General features: G+C 36.8%; 1 protein-coding gene and 1 pseudogene across 2 annotated transcripts in view; both read right to left on the bottom strand.

The window, feature by feature from the left end:
• Nucleotides 1–19,065, bottom strand: part of LOC308687943 (B-cell receptor CD22-like) — a 72,643-nt pseudogene that overhangs the window by 8,662 nt on the left and 44,916 nt on the right. The gene's annotated exons all lie outside the window — the stretch shown is intronic.
• On the bottom strand, nt 1,373–9,797 carry LOC308688876 (sialoadhesin-like; the record flags this gene model as incomplete). The annotated part of the gene is made up of 3 exons (XM_081362315.1): nt 9,456–9,797; nt 6,999–7,247; nt 1,373–1,635 (listed from the first exon to the last, which is right to left on the bottom strand). The coding sequence occupies exons 1-3, from the start codon at nt 9,727–9,729 to the stop codon at nt 1,373–1,375; spliced, it is 786 nt and encodes a 261-aa protein (XP_081218441.1). The 5' UTR covers nt 9,730–9,797.

Genomic DNA, 19,065 nt, shown 5'->3' with positions numbered 1-19,065 from the left:
TATCGCTGGCGATACGTCCGCGATATTGATGTGATTTGGCTCAGCTTGTCATTTAACTACGGCTCTTTGTAGTAAATGCCGCTCCATCTGAAAGCAGGTGATGGCGATTTACTACTAATCAAGGAACCGGCATTACTGATGAGATGCGCATAACAATATCGCGATTTAAATCGCCCAGCCCTAATTAGTACCCTAGACGTTCCTCTTCAGTCGTCACTATGAGTTACGTCAGTGACTGATGAATTGGGATCCCAAAGAAAAACGCCACAAACACTGTCTTCCAGCGCCTCGTGTAAACCGTCTGATCCCCCGCACCGTTGGAGAAGGAGAGGGCTTTACACAGAGAAGTCAATCACTGCTGTTCCTGCTTGTTAACGCCTACTTGTCACTGTTCTGCCATTTTCACTATGATGGTATAAATTAATTAATTAATTAAATAAGTAAATAAATAACCCTTTAACTTTGAGTTCAAAACTGAATGGTAGAAACTTAGAAGAAGTGAATTATTTTTTGAGTCTATTTACCCGTGGAAGAATACACGTATAGGATCACCACATATGGGCACCAGTCTAGCACAGGGGCTGACCACTGACCAGAGTCGCTTCTGACTCCAGAGGAGGAGATGGTGGATGAGTTGTGACGCGATGGGAGTGTAGATCACCTTGACGGTTTATGTACGCATATCGATGTGTTGTCCGTTCGGACCAGTATGCTTGTCTTGCAGAAACCGGCAGAGAGCAAGGAATACTGTGAGCAACTTGAGACAATTGATCTGCCACTGGAGTCGAGTTTGCTCCTTCCCAGTTGACCTGAAGCCCCAGATGGCAGAGGTGTCTAAGCACCAGGTCCCTGTGTTCACACAACTGATCTCGCGAGTGGGCCAAGATGAGCCAGTCGTTGAGATAGTTGAGGATGCGAACACAAAACTCCCGTTACAGGGAAAGGGCTGCCTCCGCGACCTTCGTAAAGACGCCGGGTGACAGGGAGGACTTTGTACTGGTATGCTCGTTCCTCGGACTCAAAGTGTAGGAACGGTCTGTGTCGAGGGAGAATTGAGACATTAAAGTATGCGTCCTTCAGGTCGATCGCTACGAACCAATCTTACGGGCGAACACATTCGAAAAGGTATTTCTGTGTTAACATTTTGAACGGAAGCTTGTGAAGGGCCGATTCAAAACACGCACATCCAAGATTTGCCATAACCCACCACTCTTCTTGCCAACAATGAAGTTGGGCTGTAAAACTCCCTGACCTCACATCGGCTGGAGGGACCGACTCGATCACGTCCTTCGCCAGGAGAAACATGAGGTCTGCAAAATCTGCATGCAGAACAGGGGCCTCTACGTTCACCACTGAGGTTAAACGGATGCCACTAAATCTGGCACTGGGAGAAGTGAATCGCATAGCCAAGTCTGATTGTCCGAATGAGCCAGCGTAACGGGCTGGGAAGCTCTAGCCAGGCTCCCAGCGACCGAACCAGCAGGACCACTGGGACCACAGACGTACCCGTGGTGGGGCAGCGAGGTGGAGGACAGGGACCCGTCCCGGAGTGGGGTCTGAGTGTGCAGTGCAACACTACATGGCTCCACAGTTTGCCAGGGGTGCGTGAGAAAGCATGCCGCTTGTTCTGAGACACTGCTTATAATTGATAGGGATTAAAGGGATAGTTCACTTTGAAATAAAATTTTGGTATGTTTTAGCTTACCTCAAGGGCATCCAAGATGTAGGTGTCTTTTTTTCCGCATTAGTTTCAATTTTGATATTTTTAGGCCAAACCGTTCTTGTCTGTCAGTCATATAATGCAGGTATACGGTCACTGTCTCAAAGAGCATGCACAGAGTTAGGGCTGGGCGATTTAAATCGCGATATTGTTATGCGCATCTCATCAGTAAAGCCGGTTCCTTGATTAGTAGTAAATCACCATCACCTGCTTTCAGATGGAGCGGCATTTACTACAAAGAGCCGTAGTTAAATGACAAGCTGAGCCAAATCACATCAATATCGCGGACGTATCGATATTTAATGCGATATGGCTCAGCTTGTCAGTTAACTACGGCTCTTTGTATACAGCAAAACTTCCAGTGTTAAATTAACACTCCTGGGAGTGTATGAGTCCACACTCAAGAGTGTTTAAGTTAATGAGATAAGTGATTAATTTAGTGATGATTGAGCATTATTGAAGACACCTGATGTTAACAAGTAGAATCGCTGAAGGAGAAAATCGCAAATTGTAAGTTACCATTGTGGTGATGGGTAGTTGCTTTAGTTGGGCTCTGACCCTTTTAAGTGTACTTTCGATTTTGTATGGCTGTTGTAACTGAGTTATAACTGCCAGTTGAACAAAGAAAAAAAAGTGATCTGATGGTGTTGGTTACATTATGACAATCATCATTTGAACTTGATCACTGAACTCTTTAAAATCCTTCTTTCTGACTTCGATTTATGTTGTTGCATACAGCATAACTGTGAATCTGAATAATTGGCCAGAATTTTTTGATGTAATTTAAAGGATTTCTTAAAAGATATTTAAAAAAAAAAAAAAAATTTTTTAGGCACACACAGATGTAAAGATTCAGTCCATGCATCTCAACAATGGTGAGGAGCAGAATATTCAATTAGGAAAAGTAAATTACATAGACAATTCAGATCATAATTTATTCATACCGCAATGCATGATGGGAGCCATTAATGAGTTGTGATTGGTGGCAGCCACTGCAACATGCTTTATTATTGTCACCATTGTTGAGATTCACAGGCTGATTATTGATGTCTGTGTTTTAAATTAATATGTCTGAATGTCTTTTTGATCAGAACAATGTTTATTAAATTTGAATAAGTAAAGTACTGATAATCATAGGCTGAAGAATCACAAAACTGCTGCTAAGAAGTTAAACCAAACTATCTCAATATGTTTACTTTTTCAGATCACAGCATGATTATGTCAAAACGTAGCCAACACTATAAGATAACATTTTACTTTGTTCAGTTAACTGTTATAAATCAACAACAGCAGACGAACAACAGTAAATATTAAAGTAAACATATAATGGTCTAGAGCCCAACTAAAGCAAACACCCATCACCTTAATGGTAACTTACAATTTGTGATTTTCTTCTTCAGTGATTCTGCTTGTTAACATCAGGTGTCTTCAATAATGCTCAATCATCACTAAATTAATCACTTAATTATTTCCTCAGCCCTAAATGCCGCTTCATCTGAAAGCAGGTGAAGGCGATTTACTACTAATCAAGGGAACCGGCTTTACTGACGAGATGCGCATAACAATATCGCGATTTAAATCGCCCAGCCCTACACAGAGTCCAAATTAAAACAATTCCACATCGTCCAAATTAATCAATTCCCCATCGTAAGTACACATTGATGGCCTAAGACACGAAACGAGCGGTTTGTGTGAGAAAACGAACAGTATTTATATCGTTGTTACCTCTTGAACACAGCCGCGCGTCTAAATGATCTGAGGGCGCGGGCGGGTATAGAATATACACTAGATGTCGCCTTGGCTAACAACGATATAAATACTGTTCGTTTTCTCACACAAACCGCTCGTTTCGTGTCTTAGGCCATCAATGTGTACTTACTTAAAATATCAAAATTGAAACTACTGCGGAAAAAAAGACACCTACATCTTGGATGCCCTTGAGGTAAGCTAAAACATACCAAAATTTTATTTCATTGTGAACTATCCCTTTAAAAAAGAAGAGTGGGAAGATGTTTATCATTATGTGGTGGTTGTGTACACACACTGCTGATACATTTATGTTCAAACACCATGTAAAGTGAATTTTGCAAAATAGGTGCCTTTAAAAATCTTAAATACTTCAGAGCACAGACTTACAGTACCAGTCAAAAGTTTGGAAACATTACTATTTTTAATGTTTTTGAAAGAAGTCTCTTATGCTCTTAAAGCCTGCAGTTATGAAATATTATTACAATTTAAAATAATGGTTCTCTTTTTTAATATATTTTAAAATGTAATTTATTTTTGTGATGCAAAGCTGAATTTTCATCAGCAAGTACTCCAGTCTTTGGTGTCTTATGATCCTTCAGAAATCATTCTAATATCATGATTTGATACTCAGTTATTATCAATGATGGAAATAGTTGTGCTGTTTAATATATTTTTTTGGAATTCTTTTTTCAGGATTCATTGATGAGTAAAACGTTAACAGCATTTATTCATAAAAACAGCATTTATTCAAAATAAAAAAAAATTCTAACAATATAAATCGTTACCATCACCTTTTATCAATTTAACGCATCCTTGTTGAATTAAAGTACTAATTTCTTAAAAAAAAATAGTGATTGTTCTGTTGTAAAGTTTTTCTTTCTTCAAAGCAGAGACCAGGAGACAGTTGGGATCGCGTTCAACGGAAGTTATTCTTTATTGAGAACTCCTCTGTACGCGGCTGTAGAAACTTCCAACATGATCTAACTAACATAACTTTACATGGTGTCTTATAGGCATTTTAGGAGGAGGGACTTTTGGGGGGGTGGAGACAAATTCAAACAAAGCATGTAAATGAGTATACAGGTTAAGGTAACACCCTAGACTGTGAGGGTCTGGCCAATCCTAATTTAATTAGCATAAGGCTCCAAGAGCCATTTGGGTCCGAAAGCCATTTGTAGCTCAGTGAATCATTCGTGTGCTAATCCCATCAGTCTGAGTGAAACTGGGACTCGAAGAGCCATTAAAGAAAACAGGTATTACAACTTTGCTGAGATCTTAACCTTAAAAGCTAAAATCAGTATTCTTCACTGTGATGTTATGTAAGGAAGCATATCTGAAATAGATTCTTAAATTTTAACCCTTCAGTTCCCAAAACTTTTGAACGGTAGTGTATATCGTTACAAAAGATTTCTATTCTAAATAAATACAGTTCTTTTTAACTTTTTATTCATCAAATAATCCTGAAAAAAGTATCTCAGGTTATAAAAAAAATATTAAGCAGCACAACTGTTTCCAACATTGATCATAAATCAGCATATTAGAATGATTTCTGAAGGATCATAAGACACCAAAGACTGGAGTACTTGCTGATGAAAATTCAGCTTTGCATCACAAAAATAAATGACATTTTAAAACTTGTTTTGAATGATACGAAAACAAAACTAATGTTGTTTTCCAATGCAAAATCAAAGTCAAAGAACCTTGTACCTATTACTACTTCCCGGGGTTCCAAGATTGAGTTTGTATCGCAGTACAAATATCTTGGTATATTAATTGATGATTCACTTTCTTTTAAACCTCACATTCAGCAGTTGGTGAAAAAACTGAAGCTGAGACTGGGATTTTATTTCAGAAATAGGTCATGTTTTTCCTTTGAGGCAAGAAAGAGGCTAGTTGCTGCTACTTTCATGTCAGTGCTTGACTATGGTGATGTTATATACATGCATTCATCTCTTACAAGCTTAAAATTGCTGGACACGGTTTATCATGGAGTGCTTAGGTTTGTCACAAATTTTAGAACACTAACACATCACTGTTCTTTGTATGCCCGGGTTGGTTGGTCTTCTCTGTCCACTCGTAGACTTAACCATTGGTACGTTTTTATCTATAAAGCAATTCTTGGTTTGCTTCCACCATACCTTCAATCTTACATTATAAAGAAAAACATAGGAAGATATTCTCTTCGTTCCGAGGACTTAATGCTTTTATCTGTCCCTCGTGTACGGACCGAACTAGGAAAAGGGGCGTTTAAGTATGCAGCCCCCTGTGCTTGGAATGAGCTACAAAATGTAGTAAAACTTCAGGAGCTGGTCTCACTTTTTAAGTTTAAAGCAATTTTAAATGAGTTGGAGGCTACCCAAACTACCTGTAAATGTTATGACTGATCATCCGGACGATCCCAGCGAGCATCGCTGTTGTTTTATTGCTTCAGTTAAATATTTGCAACTTTTTTACCTTCATGACCTTGTAATTCACTATTTTTTTTACCAGGATTATTTGTAATACGTTACATGTTACATGTTAAATGTTGATGTATTTGTTTTATGTCTGCAACTTTGTTAATTGTGCTGCTGCCTGTCTTGGCCAGGACACTCTTGGAAAAGAGATTTTTAATCTCAATGAGTTTTCTTTCTGGTTAAATAAAGGTAATAATAATAATAAAAAGTATATATAAAAAAAACATTATTTTAAATTGTAATAATATTTCATAATATTACTGTTTTTTTTTGTTTTTTTTTAACTGCAGGCTTGATGAGCATAAGAGACTTCTTTCAAAAACATTAAAAATAGTAACGTTTCCAAACTTTTGACTGGTACTGTAAGTCTTAAAATCTTTTTAAAGTGAACACTTCACAAATTATTGTAGATTTTTATTTTAAATTTACAAAAAGCATCAGAAGTTTAATTTTATGAAAATAATAATAATATAATAATAACTTTTTTTATATAGCACTTTTAAAGCAGCTTCTTAAGGCGCTTTACATAATAGAACAAGCACATTTAAAATAGAACACAGTGAAAAAAAAAGAATGAACAAAGATAAAAAAAAGTAAAGTAAAAGCTAATCTAAAAATATGCGTTTTCAAATGAGAGAGCAAATGTAAAATTTTTATTTTTATATTTTATATAAAATATATATTTTACAAAAAATATTCAACTAAAACTTCAAGAAAAGCAAAGCTAAATATCTGAACAAATTTTAGGAAAAAAAAAAAATCAGTGCGATTTTTTTGAGCGCAGTACCAAACTTTTCCACTAGATGACATCCAGACTCTGGTGACCGTATAAGGACTCTTCGATTTCCATATATGGATTGAGTGATCTTAACTACAGTCTGAACGCTTTCAAATGCTTTATAGTTTGTCAAGATTACTTTAGGTTTAGACTAAGATATTATTATTATAAATGTATAATGGCAAGTGTCCCACGGGTGTCGGGCAGTCTTAAGAATAGTGGTTAAAACATTTTTATAAATCATAAATTCAGATATTTATTCCTTGTAATGTTTGAAAAGTCAGTCTGTACTCACACATGACATTGAGCTGAACATCAGGAGAGATGTGAGTGTGTCCGTCTACAGCACAGCTATATCTGCCTGAATCCTCTCTTCTGACTGACTGCAGCAGGAGTTCATTGTTTCTGTCTCTTCTCTCAGTTAATGGCTGTGAGTTTCTGTACCAGATGAATGTTGCTCTGTCAGTCAGAGCGCAGCTGCTTTTACATCTCAGAGTGACTGAATCTCCCTCTGTCACTCTCTCAGGAGACTCCACCTGAAGATCTGAACACAACACACACATTATATCTGGTCCGTGTACGTTTTGATAGTTTGTTTTCCAATTTGAAATGAATAAGCAGAAACGAGAAAACGGCCCCTTTATTCGTTTTTTTCAAATAAACGAAAAAAATAGATTTCGGCTTGATTTTTTGTTTTTTAGTTCACAGGCAAAAAACGAATAAATGACTTCAAAATTCGTTTTCCACATGTGGGCGGCCTGACACGCCCCCTTCCGCCGATTGGTCAAGCAAATCTGAGCATGTGACGTCATCAGTTGTCGCTCAGGTCAGGGTCTGTTCAACAAAATAATAGTCCTTTACTATGGCTACAGATTCTTAAACTGTACAGGGCAGGTCCGGGCTTTCTTCTGTGCAACTTTACGCGTTTCACAGAAATCTTTACATCAGCAATATTAATTATTAGTCTGCCACCAGCCTGTTTTATTTAGCTGTGTGTGGTGAAGCCGAGCGGGAGAGGCTCACTGACCAATGTTCAGATCAGCAGTCAGAACTTTTCTTTTAGACGCTCCGTTTTGCCACGGGATGGTGATTGCAAATACTGTAATGCCAATCGGCTGAGGGTAGGCCTACACTGTTAGAAAAATCTGTAGAAATTACAGTATTACTGGCAGCTACTTGCCAGTAACTTACTGTAGATTTAAATTGATGTTATTTACTGGCAACAATTTGTTCAAAATTAAATGAACATTAAACATTAACAAGTCTTTATCTTTACAGAATAAAACTAAAATAACATCCTCATGCAAAGCATTCTGGGAACCAAAATCTGAAGGAAAAAAAAAACAGAAAAAGGTTGATGAAGATTTCTGGTTCCCAGAATGCTTTGCATTAGATTGTTATTTTATAATTTTATTCTTTAAAGACAAAGACTTGTTAATGTTTAATGTTCATTTAACTTTGAACAAACTGTTGCCAGTAAATAACATAAATTTAAATCTACAGTAAGTTACTGGCAAACAGCTGCAAAACTACAGCAATTTTTTTACAGTGTACCGATGATGGTGAAATACATTTTTACTGAAACTGTAATCATATCCGCGACCGTGAGAATGAGATAGATGATTGACAGGACGATAGCGGAGGCAATTAAAGGCGCAAGAGAACTTCTGTTAACAAAAACATACATAAAAAACTGTTTATGACTTTGTCTTTGTTTTATTGTTTTTGTTGTTTTTAGTCAAATAATAGTGAACCACAAACTGACACTTCGTTTTAAAGGGCAATTTCCAAATATATTTTATTTATTTGTTGTATTATGGGTATTTTATAATACAGCATAAATGAAACAAGCACACGTAATATGTTTGCCTATAGGCTAAACACCACAGTTTTTTGGTTTTGTTTGTGTGAACTTTTATCCCCAACCATATTTCTTCATGGGCTCCGCTCCAGGGGTCACATCAGCACCCCTACTTCCCATGGTACTAACTGTAATTAACAGTATGCTGACCCAGTTTATATGTAAAATCTTTGGTATATGTAATCTATATGTAATATCTAAAAACACTTTACAGTGTGATGGAAATAAACTTTTCTTAAAGCGTCTTGTATATCACCACAGATTTATTGGCACCCTTCTATCTGTGTTGTATACTGTAATAGACAATTGTCCTGCAAAATGATGAGGTTTTTTTGTAAGAAAAACATTGCGAGCAAATGTCGAATTCTTGTTTGAAATATAAATCAACAACGTAAGAGGCTTTAAACTTTTCTTAAAGCGTGTTGTATATCACCACATTTCTGTGAAACGCGTAAAGTTGCACAGAAGAAAGCCCGGACCTGCCCTGTACAGTTTAAGAATCTGTAGCCATAGTAAAGGACTATTATTTTGTTGAACAGACCTGAGCGACAACTGATGACGTCACATGCTCAGATTTGCTTGACCAATCGGCGGAAGGGGGCGTGTCAGGCCGCTCACATGTGGAAAACGAATTTTGAAGTCATTTATTCGTTTTTTGCCTGTGAACTAAAAAATGAAAAATCAAGCCGAAATCTCGTTTTTTTCTTTTTTTTTTTTGAAAAAACGAAAAAAAAAAGAATAAAGGGGCCTTTTTCTCGTTTCTGCTTATTTCATTTCAAATTGGAAAACAAACTATCAAAACGTACACGGACCATATCTAGTGCTGCTGTCATACACTGATTATTATTCAACATAATGCACAGAAGAAGAGATAAACCTCATCAAAGTCACCTGTGACAGTAAGAGTCACTCCTGGAACACCTGTCCATTTTCCATCAGGTTTATCAGTGATGAATCTGAAATAGTACATGCGTGAATCCTTCAGTGTCACATGACTCAGTCTGATGTTGCAGTTCTGCTGTTTATCTCCCAGATACTGAAGCCTCTGACTGTATTCAGTGTCATTAGACAGATCTGGAGGCTCAACACCCTTTTCGGAGATTTTGGTCCAGAACGTTTCATTTATCTTATATCCAGTAGTAGGGTATTTATAAGTGCATCTCATTATCACTGTTGAGTCCTTTAGTGCACAGATGTGTGAAGGACTGTAACTCACACTCCAATCATCACTAGAAACCCCTGAAACACAGAATTCATCAAACTGTAAATGTTGTTTTATCTGTTATATTGGGCCATGAAAACATGAAAATACTTTATTACTATTAGAAAACAGCGACTCATTACAGGAAATATAAGATAAATGTAAATAAATAATCTCAGTGTGAATTACTTTAAGACAGAGGAGTGAAGAGAGAACCAAGAAATCAGCCAAAAACAACAAGCTGCACAATTACAGTTTTTCTGAATTGCTAAAACACATTTCTTGAAACCATCACTCACTTTCTCAAAACATTAAACACAAAAGCAAATGTTCAAAACTCATTCAGAGAATCTCTGACTCTTCTGGCAAAATCAAACAATGCTTTCAGATCTTACACACATCAGTCAACATTAGAAACACTACAGATCATTCGTTAGACACTACATGAAGAATGGAGGACACAGAATCCAAAGCAGTTACAGGAGAAATATGTATTTATTTATTGTAAATAATTTTGCAATTCTGTAATAAAGTAGTACTGACACCTGACAGTGGCGAGTGAATAAATACTGTACGCACTGCAAGTCCTGTATAGTATTGCACTGAATATTGTATATTATGGAATGTCTGTATATTCAGCATTTGCATACTGTGAAATACAGTGACCAACTGCAGAAGCCCAAAAGGTTACAGTAAAAAACTGTAAATGAAAAGCATGTTACTGTAAAGTACAGTCAGAAGAGTTGAGCAACTGCAGAATCAAGGTCAGTGAGAGAGATTTATTCTGCTTCAGCTTCACGTCTTCATGTCGGTCCGGCCGGAGAATATCATCTCTGCAGGAGAAGAGGAAAACCCTGAAGCAGATCCAGCCTTGACCACATTCTCCACACCTTCCTCTTCCTCTTCCTCTTCCTCCTCGTTCATCACCTCTTTCACACACTCTTCCTCCTCTTATACACACACTCTTCCTCCTCTTATACACATACTCTTCCTCCTCTTATACTCATACTCTTCCTCCTCTTATACTCACACTCTTCCTCCTCTTATACTCACACTCTTCCTCCTCTTATACTGATACTCTTCCTCCTCTTATACTCATGCTCTTCCTCCTCTTATACACACACTCTTCCTCCTCTTATACTCACACTCTTCCTCCTCTTATACTCACACTCTTCCTCCTCTTATACTCATGCTCTTCCTCCTCTTATACACACACTCTTCCTCCTCTTATACTCATACTCTTCCTCCTCTTATACTCACACTCTTCCTCCTCTTATACACACACTCTTCCTCCTCTTATACTCATACTCTTCCTCCTCTTATACACACACTCTTCCTCCTCTTATACTCACACTCTTCCTCCTCTTATACTCACACTCTTCCTCCTCTTATACTCATACTCTTCCTCCTCTTATACACACACTCTTCCTCCTCTTATACTCACACTCTTCCTCCTCTTATACTCACACTCTTCCTCCTCTTATACTCACACTCTTCCTCCTCTTATACTCACACTCTTCCTCCTCTTATACACACACTCTTCCTCCTCTTATACTCACACTCTTCCTCCTCTTATACTCATACTCTTCCTCCTCTTATACTCATACTCTTCCTCCTCTAATACACACACTCTTCCTCCTCTTATACTCATACTCTTCCTCCTCTTATACTCACACTCTTCTTCCTCTAACTCACACTCTTCCTCCTCTTATACACACACTCTTCCTCCTCTTATACACATACTCTTCCTCCTCTTATACTCATACTCTTCCTCCTCTTATACTCACACTCTTCCTCCTCTTATACTCACACTCTTCCTCCTCTTATACTGATACTCTTCCTCCTCTTATACACACACTCTTCCTCCTCTTATACTCATACTCTTCCTCCTTTTATACACACACTCTTCTTCCTCTTATACTCACACTCTTCCTCCTCTTATACTCACACTCTTCCTCCTCTTATACACACACTCTTCCTCCTCTTATACACACTCTTCCTCTTATACTCACACTCTTCCTCCTCTTATACACACACTCTTCCTCCTCTTATACACACACTCTTCCTCCTCTTATACTCATACTCTTCCTCCTCTTATACTCATACTCTTCCTCCTCTTATACTCACACTCTTCCTCCTCTTATACACACTCTTCCTCCTCTTATACTCACACTCTTCCTCCTCTTATACACACACTCTTCCTCCTCTTATACACACACTCTTCCTCCTCTTATACTCATACTCTTCCTCCTCTTACACTCATACTCTTCCTCCTCTTATACACACACTCTTCCTCCTCTTATACTCATACTCTTCCTCCTCTTATACTCATACTCTTCCTCCTCTTATACTCATACTCTTCCTCCTCTTACACTCACACTCTTCCTCCTCTTATACACATACTCTTCCTCCTCTCCCTCTTATATTGTTTCCATCCATTATTGTTATCAACATTCAATGCAACATTTTGAGTCAATTTAGGCACTTTAAACCCCTGAGGTCGGCTGTCGCGCCGGCGCGATAGGCTCGTTTTTTTTTTCGTATGAGTGCAAAAAAAATAAAAAAATAATTTTTATCTTATATGCTTGTGTTATACATCAATCGATCCTGTTTAGTGTGTATTTTTTGTGTATGCTCATAATAAAAAACAAAGTGTTGTGCTTTTCGCCAAATAAAGAAAAATTAACATGATGCGAGTTCTGCCTACTCTCCGTCACCCAGTGGGCACCTTGATGTCAAAATGACGTCACGAAATAGGTCAAAAATGAAAGTCATATTGACGTCAAAGTTTCTATGTCAATTTGATGTCGAGATTTTGACCTAGAGCTGCTGATGTCATTTTGCCAAACAAAAAGGTGAAACGCATGGCCGTACACTTATTACCAGGTTCACTTAAAACTAATCAGATTTACTTTATTTAATTTCCGGTTTAATGAAATCATGTTTTGTATTTTAAAGTCACCATGATGGTGGTTAGCGTTTGCTTTAGTTGGACTCTTGACCCTTGCCTCTGTAATATAATTTTTTTTTTTCTGGCTGCTACAATTGTGTGTTTATAAAGCACAATTTTTGTAGCTAAACAAGCCATGAGAAAATGAGATCAAGTGATGTTGGCTGTTTATTGATAAATCATCATCATGTAACTGTCTGAATATCTGATCTTATTCAGTGTCTAATGCTTTGATTATATAGGACTTGTGTTTTTGATGTTGTTTTCTAATAGAAGCTGTTTAATTTTACAGCATGAGAGCAATGTTTGTCAAATAGTATAATGGATTTTAAAAACATTTAGTGCATTCAACTTTCCTCTACATTATTACTTAGACATCAAGAATCAGTGTATGACTCTCAACAATGGTGACGATCAATGAAATGCTTCATGCTGCAGTGCATGCTGGGTACCACCAATCAAAACTCACCCATATCTCCCAGCATGCATTGCTGCATTAATAAATTATGCAGCTGGAGTTGATCTGATTATCTGGATACTTTGTTTGATTGTCACCATTGTTGAGATTCATATGTGGTTTCTTGATATCTGTGTGTGTCTAAGTACTGCTATAGATGAAAGGTTTTTGTGCACTAAATAGTTTTTAGAAACCAATTATATTATTTGATAAAACTTCTAGACATGCTGTATAATCAAATGACTTAAAAAACAATGAATAAAACAATGTTAAAACCACAACTCATATATAATCAAAGCATTAGACACTGATTAAGGTCAGGGGTTCAGGCAATTACATGATGATATCATCATCAATAAACAGCCGACATCACCTGATCTCATTTTCTCATGGCTTTTTTAGCTACAACAATTGTGTTTTATAAACACACAATTATAGCACTCAGAGAAAATTTTATATTAAAGCGTCAAGGGTCAAGAGCCCAAAATAAAGCAAACGCTAACCACCATCATGGTGACTTAATAAAAACAAAATATGATTTCATTAAACCGCAAATTAAATAAAGTAAATCTGGTTAGTTTTAAGTGAAGCTGGTAATAAGTGTACAGCCATGCATTTCACTTTTTTGTTTGGCAAAAGGTCAAAATCTCGACATCAAATCGACACTTTGACGTCAATATGACTTTCATTTTTGACCTATTTCGTGACGTCATTTTTGAAATCAATGTTGATGTCATATTAATGTTAAATTGACGTCAAGGTGCCCGCTGGGCAGTGAAGTCAATTCTGAAACGCGTCCGAAAATGAACTGTAACTCAGCGAATACTCAGTCAAACAGGCATACAGTCACACAGGCATGAAGCTTGAATTCTCTTCTTTTAAATGAAGCAATCCCAGCGGGCACCTTGATGTCAATTTGACGTCAAATATTAGACAAAATTTGATCAAGATGCTGCAAAACATAATTTCAAAGTCAGATTATACATCAAGTCCTTCTAGTGGTTAATTGGTGAAAATATTAGGTTAATCCCATACTGAAATTGATTATGTAGGTATATGGGCCAACATGTTTGACATTGAGTTGACGTCAAATCAACGTCGTGTTATAGGCGTTCAGTTGATGTCATATTGACATCACATTGATATCAATGTAAATAGCAATTTTTTTTCTTTAGGCCTCAAAATGCATCCATTCGGCACATGTTTTGAATCATATGTTGTTTGATTTCTGCATGAAAGTGGACTTTTGTAACTTCTGTGGTTAAAAACATATAAACAAAAACAAAAAAAACTATTTATAAATAAACATGTAGGCCTATGTAAATTACTGATAATGAAAGAGGTGAATAGTATTATATTTTACAAAAAATATACCGATTTGCTTAAAATCAGTAAAAAAAAGTAAAGTAAAAATAAAATAAATATGCAGCATTTTTGCTGTAACCCCACATAAAGTATGTGACATGTGTATATCCTTATTTTTTATATACTTTAAAATTAAAATACATTTGCCATAATTGATAATGAAATTGTAATACCAAGTATATACATATTACAAGTTACAACTACATGTTAATTTATGGAAAATTTACATTTTTTATTAATGTTTTCATAGTGAACATTTTAAAATTATTTCGATTTTCTTGTCTTCAACTGATAGATGCAAGGTTCTTAAAAAAATCATATTTATTTTTCAGAAATTCTATTTTCTTTTTATTATGAAAAATGTAGGGCCTACAATGCCCATTCATATTCTCTATTCCTAATACCACCTGTTGATGGCGCCTTTTTCACATTCTCGGGTTTTTCTGCAGCTGAAGAATGGACTACAATTAATTAATTTATTTTTGTGTGCAATTTGATGCAAACCTAGTATGACATAATGTTATACATGTATACATGGGAAAAAAAAAGAAAAGAAAAAAATATTTAGAGGATTTACGACGTTGATGACCGTTGAAATGCACGTCATCACGTCTTGCGAACACAGAGGCTAGTGGCAGTGCGCGCTGAAGTCGTGAAGTCGAAGCAGCTCGACGAGGTTGGCGCTTTTATCAGGTGAGTAATAAACATCTCATTAAATAAATCATAATTGGGTAACTTTGAAAACTTAGAAGATTGTGTTTTGATTAAATATTTGACGTTGCAATGAGTATTTTGTTCTTTTTGGTGAATTGAAATTTCCCGCCAGTTAATGTACGTTACTGTGAAGGATTCTGAGGTAATTTAACAGAGTTAGATCCATTAAGCAGGTAACTATTGTTTTTTTTTAATGTCTATTTTGAAATGTCACGAGTAATGTTAGTTTTACTATTTTTGTTCGTACTAATAAAAATGCCCTAACGTTTGAATCTCTTTCCCGATGCGATTCGACAAAACGCAACATAACCAATTATAATTCAAAATTGTGTCCACTATATGCGAAATTAACATGACGTACATCATTGTTATGTCTTTATCAGTGCAGTTGGATCGTTGAATCGTCGTATACTGTAACTTACACAACGAGTTCGCCAGTAACACATTGCGTTCAGAACGACGACTTGCAACACGAATGACTCATTTGAACCGCTTCATTTAAGCTATTGAACTTTTCAGTCACTATAGGGACGTCTCGCGTGACGTCACGCCATTTGGAGCAGCCATTTTGACGGTATAGAAAATACTAAACCGCCGGTGATAATACAGGTCGTCGCGAAATATTCACCTATTCTGGACGCTGGCGTCCAAATCAAAGAGTTGCTGACCCATCCGGACTCGTGATACCGATAGCCTGCTAAGCTTTTGTATGCTTAATGAAGCTCCGGTGTAGCGTGATGGCAAGTGAATAAGGTAGCTGTAAATGTCACCGAACTCAATGTCAGTAAGTTTTTCTACACAGTTAATGCCTGTAAAAAGAACTTGTGGAGCTTCATAAGGATCTATGATTCCTAATTCCTTTATCTTACTCTTGTATATTTCTTTTTGTGATGACATGACGTGAAGAGTTGCCTAGCTGACGGCCGCTGCGCTAGATAGTGGTCAGTGTTCGTCTAAACCAGTGACCGCGACGCTGAAGTGTGTGAGAACAAATGAATAACATAAGTGCGAACCACGAACATTTATTTATTTGGATTAAATATTTAAATATTACATTTTAATCGTTCTGTGTCATTTTTAATTCTCAATCTTTTCACTATTCTCATCAATTCGCAGCCATAAAACGTGATAATCCGCATTCTCATGTATGTACGTTAGGTGCGCTGAAGTATTCCGTCAAAATGGCTGACAGACACGCGGCTAGGGGTAGAGGTCTGCTACCCGACCCGAGCCCGACGGGTCCCGAAAAATGTGCGGGTTTCGGGTCGGGTTCGGGTTAATGTTTTATGAACAGCCTCGGGTTCGGGTTTGTAAGAAAAAATAAATAGGCTTTATATAGTTTGCGTGCCGCCGTGTGCTTTGCCTGCTTTCTGTGTTGTGGTGACCGGCACGCGCGAGAAAGAAAGTAGCCTACATGCGTGCGCAGATGTGCAATGTGCATAGGCTACACAGACTGTCGATGCCGTTCTCTTCCTTCATAACTCATACTGAGAAGGATATATTTGTGTAAATAGCTCTGAAAGCGGCACTACAATTAAAACTTTCACAGAGATCTCAAACAGGCATTAAAACATCAAATATTAAGAATTGGCATATCGAGCAAAATAATATGAGTGATCTAAAATTGTAGGCTCTCTCTCCCTCCTCATGCTCACCGGCAAGACGCACCGACATTAAATTTATTTGTAGGCTAATAGGCATATGTGTTGTAACCCAGTCATTAAAAAACGATTTAGTTTTATATTCATGTTTAAATAAAAATAATATATATATTTTTTAAATTTCTGTTGAGATTATATGAAAAGTGAAAAGCATGAATAAGTTAAGATGATCCCGGAAATATCGGGAGACAAATGGAGTGGGCAGACATAATTTTGACCACTTCATTAAGTTTGTTTTTTAGAAAGCCTGTCTTTAAAGTGAATTTCGTTTTGTATTAATTGTATCTTAATTTTAATCAATTTTTCATTAATCAATTTCTTGAATTTAATAAATAAGAGGCTAAATAGGCTATAGCAGGCAATATAATCAGGACACGGTGTCGCCGGCGCGTGAACTGGAGCTGGTCCGAAACACAGAGTATAGGCTATAAGCTACTTGCCTCTCAGACTTGAGACATATATTATATATAGAAAGCATGAAATGTGTACTTTTAAACAAAACAATTCAAAACGAAAGAAAACAGACTGTGTTCTGCTTAATGAAATGTGAATTTCTCTCTGGCGCGTTTACTGCGAAGATTGCGAATCAGCATTGTCAAATTTATCTTTGACACAGAAAACACTTGTTTATTAATAAACAATTGAAATGTCCTTGATATATTTGACATAGGCTACTAGGCTACTTTTCCCTGACAGCTTTTAGGCGCGTTATTGGCAGCGCACCCTATGTTACATGAACACGTTACCACCGCTATATTATTCTTCGGTGTTCAGTTAAAAAAAAAATACAGACCGACCTACCGACCTTTTTTTGGCTGTTATGGCAAACCAAAATATTTTTAAGGATGGCCTTACCGTTTCAAGCAATCATTACACTATTGCAAAAATGGTAGTCTTGGTAGGCTGGTGTTAGAAACAGAGTGGACCTCGGGTTCGGGTCGGGTTCGGGCTTAACATGTAAATGTAATTGTCGGGTCGGGTCGGGTTAAATGATCGCGGGTACGGGCCGGGTTCGGGCTTCAGTTTAAAGCCCGTGCAGACCTCTAGCTAGGGGTCACGTGACTGGGAGATCCCTATAGGGAATATAAGAGAGAGAATCATTTAAAATGAATCACAGAGAATGCAAGATGTGAATGAGCTTTGATCATTTAGTAAGACTGGTTAATTCAGTTGGCCATTGTGGGCTGAAAAGTTAGTTGAAGATGATAAAAAATAAATAAATCCTGTTTGGTTGAATAACCAATGTTTATATAACTTATAACTTAATAATTGTCATTTTCATCTAATTTTATTAGAAATAATAAGTTGAAGTCACTTTGGTTAAGCCACTTAAAGGTACGGTTGGTTACGTGTGTGTACAAGTCAAGATCAGGATGACACCACCTCCGCCTCATTAGGTAGGCTAATGTCTACTGTTATTTCCCATAAAACGCAACAAGCTAAACAGCACAGACCGTTATCGCCAAAATAAAAACACATAAAACACAGATCCAATGTTATCAGCCTATAGCCTATGTGCTGTTTGGTGTAACAATGGACCGAGTTCCACATCTTTCCCCTCACCAAACACATAAATACTATTACGATTCTCATGTATTCGATTCGATTTCACAATGCGCTGCCACAGATCTTATATTATTTTATGTGACTAATTACTAGGGCTGGGAATCGATTAAAAAAAAATTAACTAATTAATTGCACAATTTGCTGTAATTAATTGCAATTAATTGCATTTCCTCCAAGCTTGTAATCATCAATAATTAAACTTCGAATCACCGGAAAAAAAGGAACAGAAAATAGCCCTATATTAAAATAATATTAAACATCAATATATCAATGTATTATTTTTTTTCAATAATCAATCAACAATCAATTTAAGATTTTTTTTTTCCAATTTTTTTAACTAATTATAAAAATAAACTATAGTCCTAAAAAAGCTATTATTACCAGAGCATGTATGATTATCATTTACTCTCCCTCAAGTTGTTCCAAACCTTTATATCTTTCTTTCGTCTGCTGAACACAAAAGAAGATATTTTGAAGAAAGTCGGTAACCAAACGACTGATGGACCCCATTGATTCCATAGTAGGAAAAAAAATACTATGGAAGTCAATGGGGACCAGCAACTGTTTAATTACCAACCTTCTTTAAA

The sequence above is a fragment of the Scardinius erythrophthalmus genome (assembly GCF_964197995.2).
Source record: "Scardinius erythrophthalmus genome assembly, chromosome: 3".
NCBI lineage: Eukaryota > Metazoa > Chordata > Actinopteri > Cypriniformes > Leuciscidae > Scardinius > Scardinius erythrophthalmus.
Note: the sequence above shows the minus strand (reverse complement) of the source record. Positions and strands in the feature narration are given on the sequence as shown.